Genomic DNA, 25,534 nt, shown 5'->3' with positions numbered 1-25,534 from the left:
TGTTTCAGACATTACATGAAATTTCTAAAAATCTTATATGTTCTGGTATAATGTTATAAGTCATAATCCTAGTTATTACTTTAAAATGTATATCTCAGAAATAACTAATTTTCTTGTCAACTGCATTATTATGAACTTTCATCAAATCTTTTACCGTGGTCATTTTTAAGTCTTTTGTCATTTACAGACAGTTCTGGGTGTACTCTGATGATTTTGCAAATATGTTCCTATAAAAGGGTTTCATCTTCAAGAAATTCATGGAAAAGACTCTGACAAGTACAGGTTTCTGGTAACTGACTGTACTGCTGAACTGAATGAATAAGCATTTTCAGAACTCTGATGAAAAACTGATGAACTCATAAAAGTGCTAACAAAAGATCAAGATGAAAAAAAACAATTAATTACATGGGACTGAGTGAACTGATGAGGATGAGTATAATTTTTGTGACTTTCTGTCTGAATTAAAAAAAAAAAAATCCCACAAGGACTCAGAGGCAAAGAATATACAAATCAATTTTCACTGCAAAGTAAAGGAGCTGTTACAGTGGAGGATTACTGGACTGAATGTCAATATTATGACATAGTATGAGTGTGTTTCATGTCTGGTAATTGCAATCATTGTTGCTTTTGTTGTGGTCATCCATGTACAATGCTTGGTGTCAGTCTATTTATCTCTTGTAAAAATAAAATACAGTGTGTGTGTGTGAAAAAAAAAAAAAAAAAAAAAGAGATATGGGAACATATTGTATGTGTATAACTGATTCACTTTGTTATAAAGCAGAAGCTAACACACCATTGTAAGGCAATTATACTTCAATAAAGATGTTAAAAAAATATTGAGTCATTATGTTGCACACCTGAAACAAATATAATGTTGTATGCCAGTTATATCTTAATAAAAATTATAACATGAGATAAAATTTTAAAAGGAACCCAGTGAGGTAGGTGTTAGGGACCAACATTTATTTACCAGTGCTCCCGCTTCCATGTGGAGAGGCAGAATTCCCTAGAAAAGAACTCAGTTTTTCGCCCACACTCACCCTCATTTTCTCCTTCCCATGGGAGCAGTGACTCCTCTACTGGTGAATCAAAGAGAAGGGGTACATTTCTTCCTTCTTGATATCTTAGAACTATAGGTAGAGTATATTCTGTCTTCTCTGGGACAGGTGTGCCCTGTGGAGTAGACCTGCCTGGGTCTCAATTCAATGCAGGAGGAAGGATATAATAGCAAATCCATTTGGTCTACCAAAATCATTCCCATTCTCCAAGCAACTTTATTCGTTGTTAAAAAAAAAAAGGTTGAGGGGAAGGCAGATAAGCTCTGCGATGATGAATATAGTTCTTTTTGTAGGGGCAAATGAAAAAAGGGACGTAAAACTAACGTCATTCTATACACAAGAAATTTATTATTTTTTCATTGCAGAAGAATTTAAAGGTCGTTATAGATGATAGCATTCTTTATATTTCTGTATTTTCTACACAGCACAGAATTGGGCACAGAAAAGTAGATCACTGTAGATTTGTTAATTGGTAAATTGAAAGTATGAGGCAGTATAGGAAGTATAAAGCTCCCTTAATTTTCCACCTACTTTCTCCCTCTTTCTTCTCAAAGAGAAACAATTATCAACAACTAATGTAATCAGTAAGTCTGGTTTGGAAACTGACTAGGTATTTGGTCAGACTTACGCTGGATACTGTGGAGATACAAAACAGGGGACCCAGCCCCTCCCCTTTAGAAATATAGTATAGTTAGGCAGATGAAACACAGTCGCGTACTGTGGCAGGAGAAAACAGGAGAAAGAGATTATACAAAGTTAGTGTTGGTGGAGGTCAAAGACTGTGAGAAGAACTGTGCTCCAGGAAAGCACCACGGAGGAAGTGAGACTTAATGAGTGAACAGATTTCTGCTGTGTACTTATCCCCAGGAAGATGATTATGTGTAAGACTTCCTGAGGGTGCTACATGGTTCCAAGGCAAGGTGCACTATACATCATACATTGTCTCATCAAGTTTTAAAAATACATATATACAGGTGGAATCACATGAGCATCAACTGGAGCCACCTCCGAAGGAGAAAAGTCCATGTGGGAATCCTAAGGGGTATATATGTACAGAGGCAGAGCTGGTCCCATCTACTTTGCTGGATGATGTTTACAATTTTACTGCTTGCCTATGAACCTCAGATCCAGGTCAATTCAACAATTTTATTTAGCCTCCTCTTTGTAACAGTCAAAGGACTGGACACTGTCAAGTATTCAAAGGTGAGTTAGAGGCTGATTGAGGTGAAAAATAGATATATATGGTATTGACTATAGAACAAAACATTATTTATAATGGTATGACATACAGACATTTTATTCTTTCTTAGCAAAAGTGAGTCTCTGAATCACTGCCAGTTACTGCAGAAGCACAGGGACTTGATTAGTCCCTTATAAATAGTTCTGCCCTTCTTCCACCAGGCAGGCAATCCAGAAGTACAAACCCCACAGACACATAGAAAACATAAAAATGAAGATACCAGTATGGACTAAGAAACAAGAGCAATGTTAATACTGTTCTAGTTTAAGGTACAGTGTGTGATGGGAAGAACTTTACTATCATTTGCTGTATACCACCAATACACAACGTATATAGATGTGCTGTGGAGGGTTCTAGGTAAAACTTCTTTGGATGCATAAGATGGTAGTGTGATTCAGAGAAAGTAGTCTCAAGAGAATATGTTCATTAAAACACACATGCACACACAGAGAGAGAAAGAGAGAGAGAGAGAGAGAGAGAAAACCTTATGTGCTTAGTTGATTTGTTGCGAGACATTTTTGGCTTCTTTGAATTTCCTATATAAACAATTATAATTACCTTTATTTTGAATTGCTGGGGAGAGATTTCTACCTGCATTTGGATGCAGATTTGGAGTTCAAATGTTTTTCTTGCAGAGTTGTCTTTGAAGAAATTGCTTTTTTGGTGACAGAATCATATTCTGGTCACAGTCTCAGCACATTCATCATAGTATTTGTTGGATGTTCTTGTTAGTTATCACTTCCTAATCCAGGTTCACAATCCCATAGGATATACTCGCTTCCTGAGTGAATTCATTCTTGGGTCGCTTCTAAATATACATGAATTTTCTTTTCTGTGCATGCCTCATTGTTGTTCAATAACAATTCTTGGCATTGATTGAGAACTGATTTTTTTTCAAGGTCTTCATAAATAAAACAGCAAATAAGATACCAATGTCACTCGACTAAAATTTCCAGCCCAAAAAGGTGCTGAAAAGACCAAGTAAGAGTACTCCAGGATGGGATACCCTTTAGCTACCTTGCAATGTTTAGAGAAGTGGAGAATTTAGCATTTCACAGTCCCTGTAAATACAAGATCTTAAAGCTTAAAGGTCAAGGGATAAGATCACAGTGGATGAAAGAAAACATTCTTCTTATTCATAATAAATGTTAGCATTTGTATAATTATCTATTTCTATTTATAAATGCCAGTATTCTATTTTGCCCCATTTAGTAGAATCTTTTAAATTTAAAATTCCAATACCAAATATGAGGAAAGAAGCCAGTTGTTCTGAGTTAACTACAACACAAACAGAACATAGGAGACTAGACCTCTTCCTTCCGAGGCTGTGTGGACAATATTTTTATGTAGGATTCTTCTCAATGTGGTAAAGGCAATTACAAATTTCAGTTGCTAAAACAAACAAACAAAAATTCTGAGAAGATAATTCCCCTAACTTGAAAGTCAGAAGTATAATTGATGTGTCACACACTACATTCCTCCTTTATGCAAGACTTCCCTTTTGCACTAGTACAGAAACATGGCAACCACACTAAAGTGTAAGCAGCACTTTTTGTGGACCTTGAGTTTGGGTTAGGATATTGTCAACCAGATTTTCCAATCATGATCTGACTTAATTTTTTAGGACTGACTGTGCCATTGACCTGATGAGAATCTAATTTAGAGCATTGCTTTGTTGTGTATGCTCTTCCGACCTCATTATTAACAAGATGCCATCATACTTTAGAATAATTAAAGGCTTTGGAATATGAATACATTGAGGTTATCTAAAAACTAGTGAAGTGAAAATCAAAAACAAAGTTACATTTCAAGAACAATCGAGGTGAATCCTGTCATAAAACCACTTGGGATTTTGTGTTCTTTAAGAATAAACTAGGAACAGAATATGTTGACCCACCAAGAGAACTAAATATGAAGGTAAAAATAGTATCTGGTTTAACAATCATTAATAAAAATACAAATGATTGTGCTTTCATTGAATAAGAACATAACTCTAAAGCCACAAAGACATTTTAGTATCACTCAGTAATATATTATGGAACAACTGAAGCAACTAGACATTCTTACAAGCATTCCTAGGGCTAAACTTTAATTTCTCTCTTGTAGTATTCAGGACTGGAACTCATGTAAAGGTTGATCACATAAGGCATGTTCAGATATTGATTCATAACTCTATTTTAAAAATTTCCCGGGTAGTCTGCAATGAGATAAGAATGTTTACACAATTTAGAGAAGGTGCATTGAAAATGCAATTATTTTCACTAGATTTTTCAGTTGCCTTAAATGAGAAGAAAAGTGGCTATTATAAATGAGGGTGGACCACAATTTCCTCTTAACCCCAAAGATATGACTAAATCATTGTGAAAAGATGATGAAATTTATTTCTTATATGTAAGAAAACATTGCATTTTCCCATTATCATAACTTACTAGCCTACAAAGCAACCTTAAATGGAGTCAAGAAACAAGAGTCTACTCCAGAAAGTGAGTGTCTATGTTACTTTTGGTGTGGAGCCCTAGCTATGCTCCCCAAGCTGAGCTTGCAGGGAAACTGTGGACCTAGAAATTGTCCGGCTCTTTAAAGATTTAAACCAAACTCCTGAAATTATATACAGAAGCAGATGGCTGACCAGCTTCCCTTGTAGTTGTTTCTCTGCTGACAAAAGCAACTGCACAACTCAGGAGAAATAAGCTTTAAAATGAGTAGAGTATAGCCATGTACCCATGGCCAGCAAAGTTGCACAAGGGTTTCAAATGTTTTTAGTCCTGAACAAAATATTAGGTAGGAATCTCTGCTTGCAGTATGGGCAGGGGATTCATGCTTCATTTCCATAGAGAATATGCTAATTATTTTCTCTGCTTTCAAGCCAGCTCCCTTGTTGATTTTCTCATTTATTTTAGTGGCAGCGGGACAATATAAGGTTGAGTATAAACACTGGAATCAGACCACCTGAGTTAGAATTTGACCTTGGGCAAGTCATCTAACTTCTGGAAATTCAGTTTCTTCATCAATGAAGTGGGGAATGTAATAGTATTTCACAGCACTGTGGTAAAGATTAAATAACATAATCAATTTAATGTGCTTAGTACAGAAATCTAGCATTTGATGCATTCCACAAATGTTTGGTATTGTTACCAACGGCACCACCATTTTCCAAATCTTGGATTCCCAATCATCCAGAACAGAATTATTTTTTCTAATTTTTTCTCCCTCATATGATTTATTCCAGCACCAGAATTTGTAAAATATGGCTCCTAAACATCTATGGAAGTTGTCCCTTTATTTTCAATATTGCAGTCATCAATGTATTCCACCTCCTCTCACATAGACTATGGGAGTGCCTCCTAACTCATATCCCAATACATCTTGTTGTCATATTAATTTTCCTAAATAGAATGCCGGGTGTGAAGCCATTGCAGTAGAGCTTGGAATTTAAGCTTTCTTGGTAGCACTAGCTGTGGATGGAAGTGCTCTGCTGGACTGTAGAACTGCTATATCCCACTCCACAGCATGGGACCAACATTCCCGCTACAAAAACTGGAGAGCTCATAATAAATGGTATTGTCATGTGTGCAGTGGTGACATAACTTACAAGGGCAAAGTTGTATCTGCTTAGTCACCACTGTATTCCCATGGCTGATTACAGAAGAAGGCAGTATACCCTTGTTAAATATTTGATGAACAAATAAATGAGTTAATAAATTAAATGGTATCACAGATGCCACTAGTAGCCTTATTTTTGTGTGGTTGAATTTTGGGTCATTCAAAGAGAGTTGACAACGTTGCTTGGCATTCAATTGTTTGCCATATTCCATTTAGCTCAAGTTGTGATAACTTAGTCATCATTTGGCATGTGAGAATAAGGAATTCATTTATAGACTTAAATGGTGTGGATTCTGACAAGATTAGCAACATTAGCTGGTAGTATTTGTTTTATGTATTTGGGCACTCCTATATTAGGTGCATATATATTGATGAGTGTAAAATCCTCTTCTTATATTGATCCTTTTCCCATTATATAGTGACCTTCTTTATCTTTCTTTATGGCTTTTGTTTTAAAGTCTACTTTGTCTGATATGAGTATTGCCACTCTCACTTTCTTCTCTTTTCTGTTTGCATGAAATATCTTTTTCCATCCCCTCACTTTCCAATCTATGTGTGTCCTTTGCCCTAAGGTGGGTCTCTTGTAGGCAGCATATTGTAAGCTCTTGTTTTTTTATCCAGTCTGCCTCTCTATGTCTTTTGATTGGAGTATTCAGCCCATTGACATTTGGGGAGGAGGGAGGGAGAGGGATGGACTGAGAGTTTAGGGTTAGTAGATGCAAGCTATTACATTTAGAATAGATAAACAACAAGGTCCTACTGTACAGCACAGGGAACTATATCTAACCTCCTGGGATAAACCATAATGGAAAAGAATATTAAAAAATAATGTATATATGTGTATAAATGAGTCACTTTGAAGTACAGCATAAATTAACACAACATTGTAAATCAACTATACTTCAATTAAAAAATAGAGAAAAACAACAACAACAAAATCTTTAGCTGGAATTGGTATGGCAGCCAGATGCCCACAGTTCCAAAGACAAGAAAGTGAGAGAAATTGATTCTGAGAAACAAGAAGTTATTGCTGGGAAGGAGCAAGTACAAGAAAAAGATTAATCAATGAGAACCATTTTTTATTAGATGGAAATATGTTCACTATACTGGTTGCAGCCCAATGAGCAAGTAGCAGGTTACATTTTGAAATTAAAAAAAAACATGCAGGAAGTATTTACCTTTCATAAATGGGCAATAACTATGCGTGTTAGTGCTATTCTATGATTCTAACACAAGCATTACGTATTTATATTGAAAGGATAACAGCAATATCTGCTAACTTGAGACCACGCCTACAGCACATATGTCCAACAGCAGCAAAGGCCCTTAGAGATGTATGGGTGACATTCCTAAAATACAGCATGGCATTAAGAAACAGAAGATGGCCAAAGTTTTAAAAATTCAACAGAGAAGTTAAATGCTAATTTATGTGACTATTCATAGAAGTTTGACCTTTTCCAAGATGATCTATATTCAGAGACTGTGGGGTCTTAAGCAGCTCTAGAAGTTAAAGAATAGTTGAAGGATAAAAAAAATAGATCATCTTTATAACCTTGAAACCTGGCTATGTTACATACTAAAATAAGAATTGTAGCATAACCAACCACTTCACTATTCTATCCTTTTCATAATTTAAAATGTGTTTCCTCCTGCATTATCCTAAATGATCCTCACAGCAGCAGGATGAAAATATTTTACCATTCTACTGAGGAGAAAGTGAGGCCCAAGGAGATGAAGTGACTTGCTCAGTGTCACAAACCTAGCAATTAATCATATACTCCATTGGTTGTTATGAGAGTTTGGGTCTATTCATTTGAAAAATAGAAATAATCTTTGCCCCTTCTGTGTGACCACATTTCAGGAAAGATACACTAAAATAATACATTATTATTCCATCCAGCACGTTGCACTTGGTAGGTAGATGTGTCAGAGCAACCACGGGTTCAACTATCTGTGTGTTATGGATCACAGGGCCAGACTAGCACAGACTCTAGGCTGAGTTGTCACAAAGGTGATGGCAAACAGAAAGTAACTGTAAAGATAAACATCTTAGGAAGTTGAGATTTCCTCAGCCTACACTAAAGGTTGCCTCATAAATGTTAAATTATAATGGCTACACTTGAGCAAAAAGTAAGTAAAAGAACATAAAACGCCAACGTTTCTAAGCAAACTCATACATCTGGCCCTGTATAAGGCACAGGCTCCCCACTGTTCCCCTCCATCTACCTTCCCATCTGCAGCTTATCCAAGAAAATGAAGGCCGTTTTCACAAAGTTGCCGCAGTGGAGACAAGCTATGCACTTCAGAGCCAAGGAAACCTCAGTGGGTAAAACTACAACCTGGAATTTCTAGGACAGAGGGGTGGTGACTCTCAACATATTCAAGTCATTTTAATAAGTATATGAGTAGACGGGGGATTCTCTAGCACAAGCTGGATTTTTGGGAGTAAGTGTAATTATCTTCACAAAACAGACCCCTCTACTGTCTTTGGCAGCAGGACTATTTATAAACTCTTTTCCACTACTACCCCTAGTCACCAACCTCCACAGCATGAATTTCTTATGGAAAGGTACTCTATCATTGTCACCAACCAGGGAGAACTGACTTTTAAGAAATGGTATGATTACACTGGCTGCTCATGTAAATGTTCCAAAAATGGTTTCTAACTCAGCCCCTTTGAGATTATTGGTTTTTTGTTGGTTTTTTTTCACTAGAGCTGGGTTAGCATCTGGCTAAATTTTCTATCTCCAACCACACTTCCACCTCCCTAAACACATAGGTACACACACATCCCTGCTTTTCTCGCTGTGGATTTCACAGCTGGTGGCTGAAAAGAAACAAGTTCTGGGCTGAGACCTTGGTCTGGATTCTCTGGCCTGAGAGAGTGAAAGATCTGAAATATTTCAGGGATTTTCTATGAGCTTTCCATACTCCTCTGTCTCGTGTCCTACCTGCAAAATGGGCTTTGAGGAGGCAGGTGTCCTGTATTTCTGATTTAGCATTGTTCTGGGATAGGAAATTAAAATTACAAAACAAACAGATGTCAAGGAATGAAAAAATATGTTGAGAGAACGAACCAAGTAGCTCTAAACGTGCTTCTGAGTGTTTTTTAAAAGGAAGGTATTATTGTAAAGGTACAGAAAAGTCCTGGAACTGTGCTTTCGGGTCCTGGGTGGGTGCAGAGAGGAGGAAGCTTGAACTGGTGCCAAGTTACAGTTCCCTGCCCCGCGGGAGGCCAGGTCCAAGTTTGGGAAAATAGAATCAGGGACAGGGGCTATTGTGGCCTGAACAGAGGCAGAAAGACACGACACAGCAGGCTTCCTTCCTATCTTGCTCTTATCTGAGGGAGCAGAGAGCGAGGTGGGAGCACGCCTGGAGTGCAGGTGAGGAGTTTTCAGTCCCAGTCCACTGGCTCCACCCAGTTTCTCTCCTCCCACTGGCAACTCCCACTCCCATTCCAGCACTTGGACCCCCTCCCGCTCCTCCCTCGGCCCCTGCTTGGGCCCGCCCACGGTCTCCCACCCAGCTTGGGACTGCGTCATAAGTATACCCAGACCTGGGCTTGCAGTAGTGTAAAAGCAGACGAGGAGAAAGAAGGTGCAGCTAGGGCTAGCGCGATCTTCTCCTCTTCCAACCTGCAGCCCAGGACACTGATTCGAGCAGCGCCTTACCGCGCAGCCCGAAGATTCACCATGGTGAAAATCGCCTTCAACACACCCACAGCGGTGCAAAAAGAGGAGGCGCAGCAAGACGTGGAGGCCCTAGTAAGCCGTACGGTCCGAGCTCAGATCCTGACCGGCAAGGTAGCAATTCCCATTCCACCCCTGACTGCCTGCTAAGGTCGGGAAGGTGGGGTGGGGGTGGTTTGGGGGGAAGGAAGGGGAAAGGTGGGAAAGGACAAAATGAAAGCTGCTGCGGAGTTCCTGTGTTTCCGGCGGTGCTCTCTGCGCTGTCTGTTGGGTTTGCCCGGTCACCCCGATTCTGTCCATTCGCACCACCTTCCGCTTGCGGCTCCCCACATCCCTTAGCATCTCCGTGCGTCGCGCCACGTTCCGTGGGTCCCAGCTCACGTTGTACATCGCGGAGGGATGTTCGAGGGAGTTTGAGGAGAACTCTTGGGACCAGATGTCACCTTCTCCTGGGGAACATGTGGGTAGCTAGAGATCAAAGAGAGGCACGTCACCCGGTCAGCTCCAGGGGCACACACATCTTCCACAGGGGCGGAGCGGACAAGCAGGGTGAGCAAGGACACGAGATTTAACTCTTCTTTCTTTCCTTTCGACGTGTATGAAGTTCTATGCATCTTAAGGCTTTCTAGGATCCCTGAGTGTTTGTGCAGATGGGGCGGGGGGCAAAGGGCAACTTTGACTCGATGCGGTATGTGTTGGGGCAAGTGTGTGTCTGTGCCCGCCCGTGTATATTTTCAGTTTCTCCCTGGTCACAGGCGGTGTTAAGCATTCGGTAAAGGAGCTGTCAAAACTGAAGTTGGTCTTAATTAGATTTTGAGATGTTCACTGTGCCCTCTTACTGCAATTGCAAGAGCCTTGTATGTTTTCAGAGTGGCATTTCCCAAAGAAAACACTCTTCTTCCGTAAAAGAAATTTTGAGGGTTTTTGTTTTTCTCTTTTGTTTTTCTTTTTAGTACAGTACTTCCTTTTTGAGTGATATCCCCTCTGCCCACCCTCCCCCACAGAAAGATCTGAAGCAAGTCGGACCTTGTAATTTAATCTTCTAGCACTGCCAGGAATTGGGGGAATTTTCCCCCAAAAAATGTTAGCCATTGTTCATTTAGTCCAATTTCTATCTCCTTTAAACATCTAACACGTTTTCAGTGTTTGTAAACTACTCCTCATTTTCCTCAGTAAAATTTCAATGTTAAAAGGCACAATCGTATTTTTTTTTTCCTGTTATACAAAATCTGTGCATTGTTGGAGCTTGCAAATCTGCCCTAACTTGTCTTGTTCTCTCTATAAAGTTTAAACTTTTGTGTTCAGAGTGGAGATTTGAAAAGATCTCTGAGTGAAACGAGAATCCATGTAGTAAAACTGATTATGCCCACAATTTGAAAAGCTAATGAGCTGTTGCAAAATTTTTATCATGGAAACTTTCAATAGTTAACCCAGCAATCAAACTAGCTGTTGTATATTACACATTTCAGAACTTAAAAACACCCCCTTGCATTTTTGAGGTTTTGATTAAATGATAGAAGTTCAAATATGTAATTGTCCTACTTACTTTGTAAGGGAAATATGGCCAGATTTTTGGGGGGAGGTCTAATTAGATGCCAGTAGTTAAATATAGCCACACAATAATCCTTTTTTTTCCCTCATCACCACAAACTCCATGACTTGTTGAATTCAGTTAATATGCAAGCAATACTTCTACCAGGCCTGAGGTGTTATGAGGAATAAACAAAAATAAGCATACGACAGGATCCTGACCTGGCCACCATAAGACACTGATTTAATAGTACTTGGCACATTATATTGTCATGTATTGATCAGCTCATCAGAAATTGAACACAACAAAATAGTATGTCGGAGGTTGTGTACAATGACTTTAAAATACAGTTCAGAGGGAAATGAGCTGTGGTAAGTGACAGTCCCTACCACACTGAAGTTTGGCAAATTTAAATGAAAAAAAAATCCTTATTCCTAGTCCATCATCCATCCATGGGCACTTAGATTTTTTCCATATCTTGCCTACTATGGTGGGAAATTGACACTCTAATACTTAGATCTTGCTTAATAATAAAATCCCTGAAATATTGGAAGGAAAAATGAAATTGCAGTGCAGATTGCTCTTCTCGTATCTCAATGACAAGAAAAAATAAATAAATTAATTCCTTTGAGAATTTTGAACTAAGTCATTTTTGTGACTTTTAGGAAAGTCACTTCATTTTTCTGGGCCTCAATTTAATCATCCAAAGTATAATTTCTAAGCCCTTAGCTCTAGATTACAGGGATTCACAATCATAATTTATAGTCTTTGTAGTGTTAATCTTAGGTTATTTTTTAAATAAAAATTATTTTAAATTTCTGGAAATTATTAGGACAAGGAAAACCTTCAAGGCTTATAGAGTATTAATGGAGGGTTTGAACTTAAGTAAATGTAGCTAAGAAAATGTGAATACCAAATTTCTTTGAATTTTAAAGAGAAATCATTTTTTGAAGCCATTTGTGAAATGATTGCCTCTCCTTAGAATCTATGTATTTGCTTTCACCAAATTAATTAAAGTTTAATTAGCACTAAGTAGTTATGGAAAACCTCTAATGGCCTGAAAGACTTAAAACAATTCTATTTACATACCAGTCTGAATGATTTACCCTCTGATTATCAGAGAATAGACTTGCTGACTTCATTCATTATACCCTTCAGTAATACTGCTGCTTAGGGCATATTGTGACATAAAAGAATGAGATTGGAGGGCCCCTTGGTCCACTGCCCTGAGAAGAGTACAGAGTTAATTGATTACTTGTTTGCTTTGGAGTCCCTTGTTCCAATTACTAAACAAATTATGGATTTAACAGAATTTTACAGTCACTGTTACACTCAAAGCTTTGTGCCTAGCTATGACTGTACTTTAAATCTAGTGTTTTGCCCAGAACTTAAAAAACGTTATTTCATTCAAGCAATGCACATCCATAGAATATTGGGTGATATTAGGAAGCCTAATTTCTCATTAAAATTAAGAATATTATGAAATAGGTCTCATCTTCAATATTTTAATTTCTAAAATAGGGGGAAATGGTATATACCTACTTTATAGAACTCCTTCCTATAAAAGTTAATTTTCAAAAAACAGCTTTTTGAAAATCAGTTAATAAGCCAAAGGGTATTAATTCACCTCTAATTTGGCAAACAAGTTGATGTACAAAAAATACTAAAGAAACAGTTGTATTCCAGAAAGTTAGTGATTATATCACTGTACAAGTCCAAAAAGTAATGGCTTCCATTTATTTAAAGAGGATAACTTATTGCATAAATGAATGGTTATTTTCAGCTGATTTTAGAAGTGTATACTTTGAAATAACTTTATATCTATATTTGGATTTGGAAATGCCAGAAAAAGGTTATTATAAATTGGAGATTTTCACATCTATTAAACATCAGAAAGTGTCTTGAAATTATTTTAGGCTAGGGTGAATTAACATCTTTTTAAAACATCTTGGGTTTCAAGGGAGATAAATTGTACACAAAAGCAACTATGTGTCTAAAAGCACAATCTGTTTTTTTTGTTTTTGATCTTGCTTTTTAATAAATAGGAACTCCGAGTTGCCGCCAAGGAAAAAGAGGGCTCCTCTGGGAGATGTATGCTTACTCTCTTAGGCCTTTCATTCATCTTGGCAGGACTTATTGTTGGTGGAGCCTGCATTTACAAGTACTTCATGCCCAAGGTAATATTAATGAAAGTTATTATTTTTGGATTACTAATTGCTATACATTTAGCGAAGACAAATAATTCTGTGATGGTCCCCAGATAAATGAAGATTTAGGGAAAGTTTTCAAATTAACTTTTGGTATAAAATTGATTTGTCTTCATGGTGATAATTGTAATCAATAATCCTCAGCTTGATAAACAGGACAACGAACTGATATGAGTTTGAGAAATGATTCAAATGTCATGGTAGTGAGTGTTAGAAAGTTTTGATTCTCCCTTTTTGTCTTTTAGAGTACCATCTACCGTGGAGAGATGTGCTTCTTTGATTCTGAGGACCCTGCAAATTCCCTCCAAGGAGGAGAGCCCTACTTCCTGCCTGTGACGGAAGAGGCTGACATTCGTGAGGATGACAACATCGCAATTATTGATGTGCCTGTCCCCAGTTTCTCTGATAGTGACCCTGCAGCAATTATTCACGACTTTGAAAAGGTGGGTTTCTCATTCTTATAGGTATTTCTGAATTTTCTTTTTTTTCGTAAGTTTATTGGTATTAAATCTGTTCATAAATATACAACTTTTTGCAGCAAAGCCTTTTTCATTCTTTTGCTATTGAGTATACATTAGTTGATTTTGAAAGGTTGTAACTACTTGTTCTAATGGTCATTGGAAAACCTGCAACATTGATACTCTCTGTATCATACCTAACATTTTCCCCCTCCCTAACAGGGCATGACTGCTTACCTGGATTTGCTGCTGGGGAGCTGCTATCTGATGCCCCTCAATACCTCCATTGTTATGCCTCCAAAGAATCTAGTGGAGCTCTTTGGCAAACTGGCAGTATGTATTTTGGATGTCAACTTTTTATATAAGCAATTACAAATAATTGCTTCCTCATTTTAAAAATTAATTATTTGAGCCAAAACATTCCATTTCACTAAAATAATTTTCAAATAAAAAATATTCTGTGAACGTAAAACTGCTCTAAAAATAAAGTCTATTTAAAAAGTATATCTGCTATAGGTGAGAAATTAAATAGCGTTTTTAAGAATTTCTCTTTCAATCTTTTAAAAAAATTTTTTAGAGTGGCAAATACCTGCCTCACACCTACGTGGTTCGTGAAGACCTGGTTGCTGTGGAGGAGATTCGTGATGTTAGTAACCTTGGTATATTTATTTATCAACTTTGCAACAACCGCAAGTCCTTCCGCCTTCGCAGAAGAGACCTCTTGCTGGGTAGGCAATTTATTTCTTCCTTCACCCTGTGTTGTTGAGACAGTGAAGGAGAGTAAGGGTGGAGTATGGGGAAAGTAGAGAGCAAATCTAGATATATTTTTATTTACACAAAAATGAAAAAGCCATTTGTATTGTGCATTTCCTCACAGGTTTCAACAAACGTGCCATTGATAAGTGCTGGAAGATTAGACACTTCCCCAACGAATTTATTGTTGAGACCAAGATCTGTCAAGAGTAAGAGGCAACAGAAAATGAGTACACTTAGTAACAGGAAGTCGGAGATTTATAATATGACTTCAACATTAAAGTGTGTGGGATACTCAAGATATTTACTCATGCATTTACTCTATGGCTTATATTAAAAAGAAAAAAAAACCTACTAACAACTGCAAGCTCTTGTCAATTTTTAATTTAATTGGCATTGCTTGTTGTTTGAAACTGAAATGAAATAATTCTAATGTCTTTCTTTTGAATTTATAGGGTTTAGATTTCTGAAAGCAGCATGAATGTGTCAGCTAACACCCTGACAATGAATTCCATCGTGTGTGTGTGTGTGTGTGTGTGTGTGTGTGTGTGTGTTTAAGTAAGCTCTTTAATCATATGGTAGAACATGTTCTAAATTTAAAATATTTAAAATTGTTTTTGACTTTTTTGTGTAAAACATGTCAAATTGCTTAACATTGTTAAGTTTCATTTTGTTTTCCATTTTGTGCAACTTTCCTGAATTTAGAAATTAAATCTTTGCATTTCTGTCAGGTGCTCTGTAATAGGTCTGATTTATATGTAAAAAACTTTCATAAAGAAGTCATTTTCACTAATGCAATGATTCTTTCTCACTGAAAACTGTATTGTGAACTCCACAAAACTGTGTAAGTGCTGAATGCTATAAGGAATTTAGGTTGTATGAATTCTACAACCATATAATAAATTTTACCATATTCAACCACTGGTTTTCATTTGAGGGATACTTCATATGAACAATTTACATTACTTATTTAGCTTTGGTGTACCTGCAATAAATCTACAATTATGAGCCTCGCTTTGCCTTTACTCCCACCTCTACACATTTACATTTTATAATCTCATATTTTACCCCTCTTTTGATATTATATCAATTACTCTTTTATAAAGACCCCATAATTAGCTTACATGTAAATTCAACTATTTGTTAAAAGCCTTCAGGACCACAGGAATTTCAAACCTTTAATGTGCTTCCTTTTTCATAAAAATTTAAACAGTCATATACAGCTACAATAGGTCACTAAGAACTAACCTTGGATAAGATGTTGATGACTTTTAATAACTTCACATACTGTGATCTCTACTCTAAGAGTATAAACTCCATACAAAGGGCGCCAGTACTTTAGACACTTTCTCTTGTGTTAGGTTAAAAATTGTTCCTGATATCACTGATCACCTGCTGGTAGTGATTGTTGATTAATTTTGGTAGCTAAAACTGTACCCAGTCAAATCCATAGCCTTAAATACTCTATTTTAAAAAAAAGAAAATACATTAACTAAATATTTTTCAAGAATTTAGAAATAAAGCAATAACACAAACCTTTAAAATGGAAAAAAAACATGCAATAATTAGAAAATAATAACAGTAGCTGAAAAATTCAAGAACTGGTTCCTAATAGAGAATGAGAATATTCAGAAGGAATTCGATAAAATTATACACCCACTCCTTGTATAAAAGTATAAAAATTAGGAAAAGGGAGATATGGTTTTTACATTTTTATCTTAAATAGCATCATGACTAAAGATGATATTCAAGAAAGGATGCTGGTTATTGTAGCTATTCAATGTTGTTTTAGACATTGAGGTCAATGCATAATATGTGAAACAAATAACAAGTAGCAATTTTTAAAAGGTGATGAAATTATGTTTATTACCCCATGGGATTTTACATATAACACATTAGTGGATTAATTGAAAGCTTTGAAAATCAGTAAGAAGATTCTGTATAATATAAGCAAATGCCAAAGGCTTTTCTTTATATCACCAACAACCAATTAAAAAAGTAATACAAACAGGTGAAAAATATTTTATTCATAATAGCAAAAGGGACATAAAATAGCACAGAACAAGAAATTTATGGATTTATTATGAAGAAAACCATAAAACATAATTAAGAGATACAAAAGAGTTGAGTGAATGGAAAGGGAAGAAAGAGGATTACAAATAAATAAATTGTTTCCCAGTTAAATTTATTGGTTTAACCCCATTCCAATCAAAATTCCCAAAGAATGGCTTTTGGAACTTGACAAAATTATCTGAAGGTTTGTCTGGAAGTGTAGATAGGTGAGAATAGTGAAAAAGAAAAACAGAAATAAAAGAGTAATTGGAGGCAGGATTTTCTTACATGAATAACTATTAAACCACAGCCAAATTTACAATAAGTTTAAAGGTGACATTCACACAAGTTAGAGAATACAATGCCAAGATATCCTAGTGTGTAAAAGAACAGGATCCTAAAGGAAGTTCCATGCTGTGAGATACACTGTTTATCACATTGTGTTGGTAAAATGGCTAATGAAAAAATAAAACAAAAGTCCTAGTTGCTACAGTCCCCCAGATGGAACTTCTCCTAAATTTTCACTACCAAGAAATATTTTGAAAAATAGAAAGACCTCAGAAACACTAAAAGTATAACTGAAGGAAAACCTGATTTTGGAATCTGTGAGGAATTAATATGTGACAGACACTAGTTGTTCCATCATTTGTCCACTCAGAACCCAGGATTTGTATCAACCAGAGAAGCAGGCAGTTATTTATCTAAGAGTTGATCTATGAACCCTCCACGTGTCCTCCAGTCCATTCTCTACACCTGTGTCTTTATTCCTGTCCTGCCCCTAGGTTCTTCATAACCTCTTTTTTTTTAGATTCCATATATATGTGTTAGCATACGGTATTTGTTTTTCTCTTTCTGACTTACTTCATTCTGTATGACAGACTCTATGTCCATGCACCTCACTAGAAATAACTCAATTTCATTTCTTTTTATGTCTGAGTAATATTCCATTGTATATATGTGCCACATCTTCTTTATCCATTCATCTGTTGATGGACACTTAGGTTGCTTCCATGTCCTGGCTATTGTAAATAGAGCTGAAATGAACATTTTGGTACATGACTCTTTTTGAATTATGGTTTTCTCAGGGTATATGCCCAGTAGTGGGCTTGCTGGGTCGTATGGTAGTTCTATTTTTAGTTTTTTAAGGAACCTCCATACTGTTCTCCATAGTGGCTGTATCAATTTACATTCCCACCAACAGTGCACGAGCTTTCCTTTTTCTCCACACCCTCTCCAGTATTTATTGTTTGTAGATTTTTTGATGATGGCCATTCTGACCGGTGTAAGATGATATCTCTCTGTAGTTTTGATTTGCATTTCTCTAATGATTAATGAGGTTGAGCATTCTTTCATGTGTTTGTTGGCAATCTATATATCTTATCTGGAGAAATGTCTCTTTAGGTCTTCTGCCCATTTCTGGGTCGGGTTGTTTTTTTTTTATTGAGCTGCATGAGCTGCTTGTAAATTTTGGAGATTAATCCTTTGTCAGTTGCTTCATTTGCAAATATTTTCTCCCATTCTGAGGGTTGTCTTTTGGTCTTGTTTATGGTTTCCTTTGCTGTGCAAAAGCTTTTAAGTTTCATTAGGTCCCATTTGTTTATTTTTGTTTTTATTTCCATTTCTCTAGGAGGTGGGTCAAAAAGGATCTTGCTGTGATTTGTGTCATAGAGTGTTCTGCCTATGTTTTCCTCTAAGAGTTTGATAGTGTCTGGCCTTAAATTCAGGTCTTTAATCCATTTTGAGTTTATTTTTGTGTATGGTGTTAGGGAGTGTTCTAATTTCATACTTTTACATGTACCTGTCCACTTTTCCCAGCACCACTTATTGAAGAGGCTGTCTTTTCCACACTGTATATTCTTGCCTCCTTTATCAAAGATAAGGTCACCATATGTGCGTGGGTTTATCTCTGGGCTTTCTATCCTGTTCCATTGATCTATATTTCTGTTTTTGTGCCAATACCATACTGTGTTGATTACTATAGCTTTGTAGTATAGTCTGAAGTCAGGGAGCCTGATTCCCCCAGCTCCGTTTTTCTTGTTCAAGATTGCTTTGGCTATTCGGGGTCTTTTGTGTTTCCATACAAATTGTGAAATTTTTTGTTCTAGTTCTGTGAAAAATGCCAGTGGTAGTTTCACAGGGATGGCATTGAACCTGTAGATTGCTTTGGGTAGTATAGCCATTTTCACAATGTTGATTCTTCCAGTCCAAGAGCATGGTATAGTTCTCCATCTATTTGTATCATTTTTAATTTCTTTCATCAGTGCCTTATAATTGTCTGCCTACAGGTCTTTTGTCTCCTTAGGTAGGTTTATTCCTAGATATTTATTGTTTTGTTGCAATGGTAAATGGGAGTGTTTTCTTAAATTCACTTTCAGATTTTTCATCATTAGTGTATAGGAATGCAAGAGATTTCTGTGCATTAATTTTGTATCCTGCTACTTTACCAAATTCATTGATTAGCTCTAGTAGTTTTCTGCTAGCATCTTTAGGATTCTCTATGTATAGTATCATGTCATCTGCAAACAGTGACAGCTTTACTTCTTCTTTTCCAATTTGATTTCTTTTTTATTATTTTTTCTTCTCTTATGGCTGTGGCTAAAACTTCCAAATCTATGATGAATAATTGTGGTGAGAGTGGGCAACCTTGCCTTGTTCCTGATCTCACTGGAAATGGTTTCAGTTTTTCACCATTGAGAACGATGTTTGCTGTGGGTTTGTAATTTATGGCCTTTATTGTGTTGAGGTAAGTTCGCTCTTTGCCTACTTTCTGGAGGGTTTTTCTCATAAATGGGTGTTGAATTTTGTCAAAAGCTTTCTCTGCATCTATTGAGATGATCATATGGTTTTTCTCCTTCAGTTTGTTAATATGGTGTATCACATTCTTTGATGTGCCTGTTTTGAAGAATCTTTGCATTCCTGGGATAAACCCCACTTGATCATGGTGTATGATCCTTTTAATGTGCTGTTGGATTCTGTTTGCTAGTATTTTGTTGAGGATTTTTGCATCTATGTTCATCAGTGATATTGGCCTATAGTATCCTTTCTTTGCTATATCTTTGTTTGGTTTTGGTATCAGGGTGATGGTGGCCTCATTGAATGAGTTTGGGAGTGTTCCTCCCTCTGCTATATTTTGGAAGAGTTTGAGAAGGATAGGTGTTAGCTCTTCTCTAAATGTTTGATAGATTTCGCCTGTGAAGCCTTCTGGTCCTGGGCTTTTGTTTGTTGGAAGATTTTTAATCACAGTTACAATTCCAGTGCTTGTGATTGGTCTGTTCATATTTTCTATTTCTTCCTGGTTCAGTCTCGGAGGGTTGTGCATTTCTAAGAATTTGTCCATTTCTTCCAGGTTGTCCATTTTATTGGCATAGTGTTGCTTGTAGTAATCTCTCATGATCCTTTGTATTTCTGCAGTGTCAGTTGTTACTTCTCCTTTTTCATTTCTAATTCTATTGATTTGTGTCTTCTCCCTTTTCTTTCTTGTTGAGTCTGGCTAATGGTTTATCAATTTAGTTTATCTTCTCAAAGAACCAGCTTTTAGCTTTATTGATCTTTGCTATCGTTTCCTTCATTTCTTTTTCATTGATTTGTGATCTGATCTTTATGATTTCTTTCCTTCTGCTAATACTGGGGGTTTTTTGTTGTTGTTTTTCTTCTTCTTTTTCTAATTGCTTTAGGTGCAAAGTTAGGTTGTTTATTTGAGATGTTTCTTGTTTCTTTAGGTAGGACTGTATTGCTATAAACTTCCCTCTTAGAACTTTTCTGCTGCATCCCATAGGTTTTGGGTCGTCGTGTTTTCATTGTCATTTGTTTCTAGGTACTTTTTGATTTCCTCTTTGATTTCTTCAGTGATCTCTTGATTATTAAGTAGTGTATTATTTAGCCTCCATGTGTTTGTATTTTTTACAGATTTTTTCCTGTAATTGATATCTAGTCTCATAGCTTTATGGTCAGAAAAGATACTTGATACGATTTTAATTTTCTTAAATTTACGAACTCTTGATTTGTGACCCAAGATATGATCTATCCTGGAGAATATTCCATGAGCACTTGAGAAGAAAGTGTATTCTGTTGTTTTTGGATGGAATGTCCTATAAATATCAATTAAGTCCATTTTGTTTAATGTATCATTTAAAGCTTGTGTTTCCTTATTTACTTTCATTTTGGATGATCTGTCCATTGGTAAAAGTGTGGTGTTAAAGTCCCCTACTATGACTGTGTTACTGTCAACTTCCCCTTTCATGGCTGTTAGTGTTTGCTTATGTATTGAGGTGCTCCTATGTTGGGTGCATAAATATTCACCATTGTTATATCTTCTTCTTGGATTGATCCCTTGATCATTATGTAGTGTCCTTCTTTGTCTCTTGTAATAGTCTTTGTTTTAAAGTTTATTTTTTCTGATATGAGAATTGCTACTCCAGCTTTCTTTTGATTTCCGTTTGCATGGAATATCTTTTTCCATCCCCTCACTTTCAGTCTGTATGTGTCCCTAGGTCTTAAGTGGGTCTCTTGTAGACAGCATATATATGGGTCTTTTTTTTTGTATCCATTCAGTCAGTCTGTCTTTTGGTTGGAGCATTTAATCTATTTACATTTAAGGTAATTATCGATATGTATGTTCCTATTACCATTTTCTTAATTGTTTCGGGTTTGTTATTGTAGGTGTTTTCCTTCTCTTGTGTTTCCTGCCTCGAGAAGTTCCTATAACATATTTGTAAAGCTGGTTTGGTTGTGCTGAATTCTCTTACCTTTTGCTTGTCTGTAAGGTTTTTAATTTCTCCATCAAATCTGAATGAGATCCTTGCTGGGTAGAGTGATCTTGGTTGTAGGTTTTTCCGTTTCTTCACTTTAAATATGTCCTGCCACTCCCTTCTGGCTTGCAGAGTTTCTGCTGAAAGATCAGCTGTTAACCTTAAGGGGATTCCCTTGTGTGTTATTTGTTGTTTTTCCCTTGCTGCTTTTAATATTTTTTCTTTGTATTTAATTTTTGATAGTTTGATTAATATGTATCTTGGCATGTTTCTCCTTGGATTTATCCTGTATGGGACTCTCTGTGCTTCCTGGACTTGATTAACTATTTCCTTTCCCATATTAGGGAAGTTTTCAACTATAATCTCTTCAAATATTTTCTCAGTCCCTTTCTTTTTCTCTTCTTCTTCTGGGATCCCTATAATTCAAATGTTGGTGCATTTAGTGTTGTCCCAGTGGTCTCTGAGACTGTCCTCAGTTCTTTTCATTCTTTGTTCTTTATTCTGCTCTGCAGTAGTTATTTCCACTATTTTATCTTCCAGGTCATTTATCCGTTCTTCTGCCTCAGTTATTCTGCTGTTGATCCCTTGTAGAGAATTTTTAGTTTCATTTATTGTGTTGTTCATTACTGTTTGTTTGCTCTTTAGTTCTTCTAAGTCCTTGTTAAACGTTTCTTGTGTTTTCTCCATTCTATTTCCAAGATTTTGGATCATCTTTACTATCATTATTCTGAATTCTTTTTCAAGTAGACTGCCTATTTCCTCTTCATTTGTTAGTTCTAGTGGGTTTTTGCCTCGCTCCTTCATCTGCTGTGTGTTTCTCTGTCTTCTCATTTTGCTTACCTTACTATGTTTGGGTTCTCCTTTTCACAGGCTGCAGGTTCATAGTTCCTGTTGTTTTTGGTGTCTGACCCGAGTTGCTAAGGTTGGTTTAGTGGGTTGTGTGGGCTTTCTGGTGGAGGGGACTAGTGCCTGTGTTCTGGTGGTTGAAGCTGGATCTTGTCTTTCTGGTTTGCAGGTCTACATCTGGTGGTGTGTTTTGGGATACCTGTGGCCTTCTTATGATTTTAGGCAGCCTCTCTGCTAATGGATGCAGTTGTGTTCCTGCCTTGCTAGTTGTGTGGCATAGGGTGTCCAGCACTGTAACTTGCTGGTCGTTGAGTGGAGCTGGGTCTTGGCCATAAGATGGAGATCTCTGGGAGATTTTTGCCGTTTGATATTACGTGGAGCTGGGAGGTCTCTTGTGGACCAGTGTCCTGAACTTGGCTCTCCCACCTCAGAGGCTCAGCCCTGACTCCTGGCAGTTATACAGATGAAAACCATATCAGGACACTTCCTCCAGTGGTAAACAATTCTGAAGTTGGTCAGAGGTGGGGAATCTTCTCACATGCAGCCAGCTGACCCCTTGCAAGTAGCGTCCTCACTGCATAGCTGGTGGACCATCTGCCCGGGTGGAAATTCCAATGGCAGTTATTGGTGACACATCCTCTTCTTTAGAAAGTGGCAGCCTGACCACTCCTTTTGTTCATTTGTGCTTTGTCTAATTTCACTTGCTCCTAGGGTTCCGCATGCAGAGGCATCACACCCGGCACGTCAGACCCGATTCCCTAGTGCAAAATGGCTGGGCCGACACCTCAGCTCGTGGGGCCGGTGCTGACTCAACAATGTAGAGCCTGAGCTCCAGCCAACCCAGCCCTCAAGAGCTCCACCAGATAATATTAATTTTCTGATGAGAAGTTTGAGTTTCATAGCCCCTTGGTGTTCCATAGTAATGCATTTAGTCTCTACCAGGCCTGTTAAAAAGACGGGTGATATTTCAAATTGAAAGTAGTTCTCAGAAGACAGCATAGCCTTACACCAGAATCTTAGGAGTTGACACTGTGATTTTCCTATAGTATCTTTGCCACAGAAACTTTCAATATCATTGTGTCTGCTGGGTTATAAGGCCCAAGTGGCATAGCAACTTAAACTGGGGCCTAGATATACTTTACAGTTTTTTCTTGTTCTAGAGCATACTGCAGACTGACAACTTTATGCATTACCTAGTAAATTAGTTGAAGCAGGAAGCCCAAATATGGTGTATGTTTCCCCCAAAACTCTAAAAGATCTACCAATCATTGTATCTCTTTCTTCATGTTGGATAGTTCAAGGAACAATAATAGCTTCCCACTTTAGAGAAGATATCCTGATAGGTCTAAGGCCACTGGATCCCTAGAAAATACCAAAGATGAGACAGGTCTCTGACAGGCATGTGTCTTACTATGGCACCTTTAATGGTTGCTATTTTCCTTTCACCAGGTCTACTTAGCATAATGTCATTAATGTAATGGACCAGCATGATGATTTATGGAGGATATCAACACAATCAGAGTCATTCCTGATGAAATTTTAACAGAGAGCAGAGGAGATTATATAGGCCTAATACAAGAAAGTGAAGGCCACATGAAGGCAAACTGCTTCTGATTTACCTTACAGAAAAAAATGAGGGAGGAGTAAGGGATTTGGTATAGAAATGACTGCCTATTAACTGCCAGTATCTGTGTTGATTTGCTTCAACAAAGACATCACATTCACAGCTAAAGCTGGAATTAGCCTCATACCTTGAATAAATTTGCAGTAATCCCCAGCCATTCTCTAAGACACATTTGGCTTTTCCCCCAGTCAAATCAAATTAGATGGCAATGTGGCAGGAAATACCGTTTTTGTATCTTTGATATAGTACTAAACTCTGTAATTCCTTGCCCTTTTGGTTTACAGTCTTGGTAAGGTATAAGGATAATTGGGGTATGAAGAATTCTAGTGATTCCATTGTGCCCTTTCCTGCGATAACTCTCACTCCATGAACCAGGGAACCAATAAGGATCGGAGGTTATACTAGTTGTCCAATAACTTCCAGAAAATCTGGGTATTTCCTGTTTATCCAGCCATCCTGGTAAATGGACATGGATACCTCTGGACAAAGATTGAGTGAATAATAATAAAGTATACAACTGTGGTTACATTTCAGGGATTCTCATAAAATGCATCCAGCCTCTCTAAACCAAAGGTTTCCAATTCTGTGAATAGTCCCAGGAATGGAAACTTAGTACAAGGCTAAAAACTCCAGGATGACCATTCAAGTTAGGTTGCGGCCCAAAAATCTCAATTTTTTTCTGCTTAAATGCATGAAGCATCACTTTAATAGGTTGTCCATTTCATGCGTAAGGATGGCATGACGAATTAGCCATTACCAGAGGATGCTGAGAAACAAAATACATTGATAAGTGTTCTAGCCCTGTGGTTTTGGTTTATCTAATATATCAATTGCTTTCACCTTGTCTGTGATAGTTAAAAGAAGCCACTTGGGCTTGACCACACCAGTACTCATTATTTTTTTTAATTAATTTATTTATTTATTTTTGGCTGTGCTGGGTCTTTGTTTCCGTGCGAGGGCCTTCTCCAGCTGCAGCAAGTGGGGGCCACTCCTCATCACGGTGCGTGGGCCTCCTACTGTCACGGCCTCTCCCATTGCGGGGCACAGGCTCCAGATGCGCAGGCTCAGCAGTTGTGGCTGAAGGGACTAGTCGCTCCGCGACATGCGGGATCCTCCCAGACCAGGGCTCAAACCCACGTCCCCTGCATTGGCAGGCAGACTCCCAACCACTGCGCCACCAGGGAAGCCCAATACTAATTATTCTTAATGTCTTGGTGGGGGATATGATTAGAGTATTGCACATTATATATCCATTCCAACATTTCAATCTCCTTGAGTCTCTAGAGTTCTTCTTCTGTAGTATGCCAGGAAAGTTCTGGCATTTCAACTTAATTGACTATAAACCATTATTAAGTTTCATTTTAACTGACCTACAAGATAATTAGCACCATTCTTCAGTGCTCAAATTGATATATTGGGTCACCAAATCTAGATGAATGCATGCATACCAATAAATTTGGCCTGATTCAGTTGTGTATTTCATCCTTCTTGGTCTATTCCATAGAATAAATTCTCATGTATGCTCCTATATTACTTTTTTTTATTAATTTTTATTGGAGTATGGTTGGCTTACAATGTTGTGTTAGCCTCCACTGCACCACAAAATGAATTAGCCATATGCATACAGATATGCCCTCTCATTTGGACTTCCCTCCCATTTAGGTTACCACAGTGCATTAGGTAGAGTTCCCTGTGCTAAGCAGTATGTTCCCATCAGTTGTCTAT

At 37.4% G+C, this 25,534-nt stretch overlaps 2 protein-coding genes across 3 annotated transcripts in view; one reads left to right on the top strand and one right to left on the bottom strand.

Annotated features, from left to right (window-relative positions):
- The window catches only part of LOC309653088 (uncharacterized protein), a 372,770-nt gene that overhangs the window by 96,302 nt on the left and 250,934 nt on the right, over positions 1-25,534 (bottom strand). The gene's annotated exons all lie outside the window — the stretch shown is intronic.
- ITM2A (integral membrane protein 2A) lies at positions 9,441-15,457 on the top strand. 2 transcript variants are annotated; one of them, XM_082447454.1, is made up of 6 exons: positions 9,444-9,704; positions 13,167-13,298; positions 13,574-13,771; positions 14,009-14,119; positions 14,364-14,514; positions 14,664-15,457. In XM_082447454.1, exons 1-6 carry the CDS (start codon positions 9,594-9,596, stop codon positions 14,750-14,752), a joined length of 792 nt encoding a protein of 263 aa, XP_082303580.1. In that variant the 5' UTR covers positions 9,444-9,593; the 3' UTR covers positions 14,753-15,457. The 2 variants fall into 2 exon arrangements, with proteins under 2 accessions (XP_082303581.1, XP_082303580.1); XM_082447455.1 differs by lacking the exon at positions 14,009-14,119 and having other exon boundaries at positions 9,441-9,704.

The sequence above is a fragment of the Balaenoptera physalus genome, assembly GCF_965194825.1.
Source record: "Balaenoptera physalus genome assembly, chromosome: X".
Classification (NCBI taxonomy): domain Eukaryota; kingdom Metazoa; phylum Chordata; class Mammalia; order Artiodactyla; family Balaenopteridae; genus Balaenoptera; species Balaenoptera physalus.
The sequence above is the reverse complement of the archived record's forward strand: the minus strand, read 5'-3'. Positions and strand labels throughout refer to the sequence as shown.

Bases quoted from the DNA above. Each gene is read 5' to 3' on its own strand.
- ITM2A (XM_082447454.1), top strand. From the start codon at position 9,594: ATGGTGAAAATCGCCTTCAACACACCCACAGCGGTGCAAAAAGAGGAG. The intron at 9,705-13,166 runs GTAGCAATTCCC...TTTAATAAATAG, and splicing joins CTCAGATCCTGACCGGCAAG to GAACTCCGAGTTGCCGCCAA. The intron at 13,299-13,573 runs GTAATATTAATG...TTTGTCTTTTAG, and splicing joins ACAAGTACTTCATGCCCAAG to AGTACCATCTACCGTGGAGA.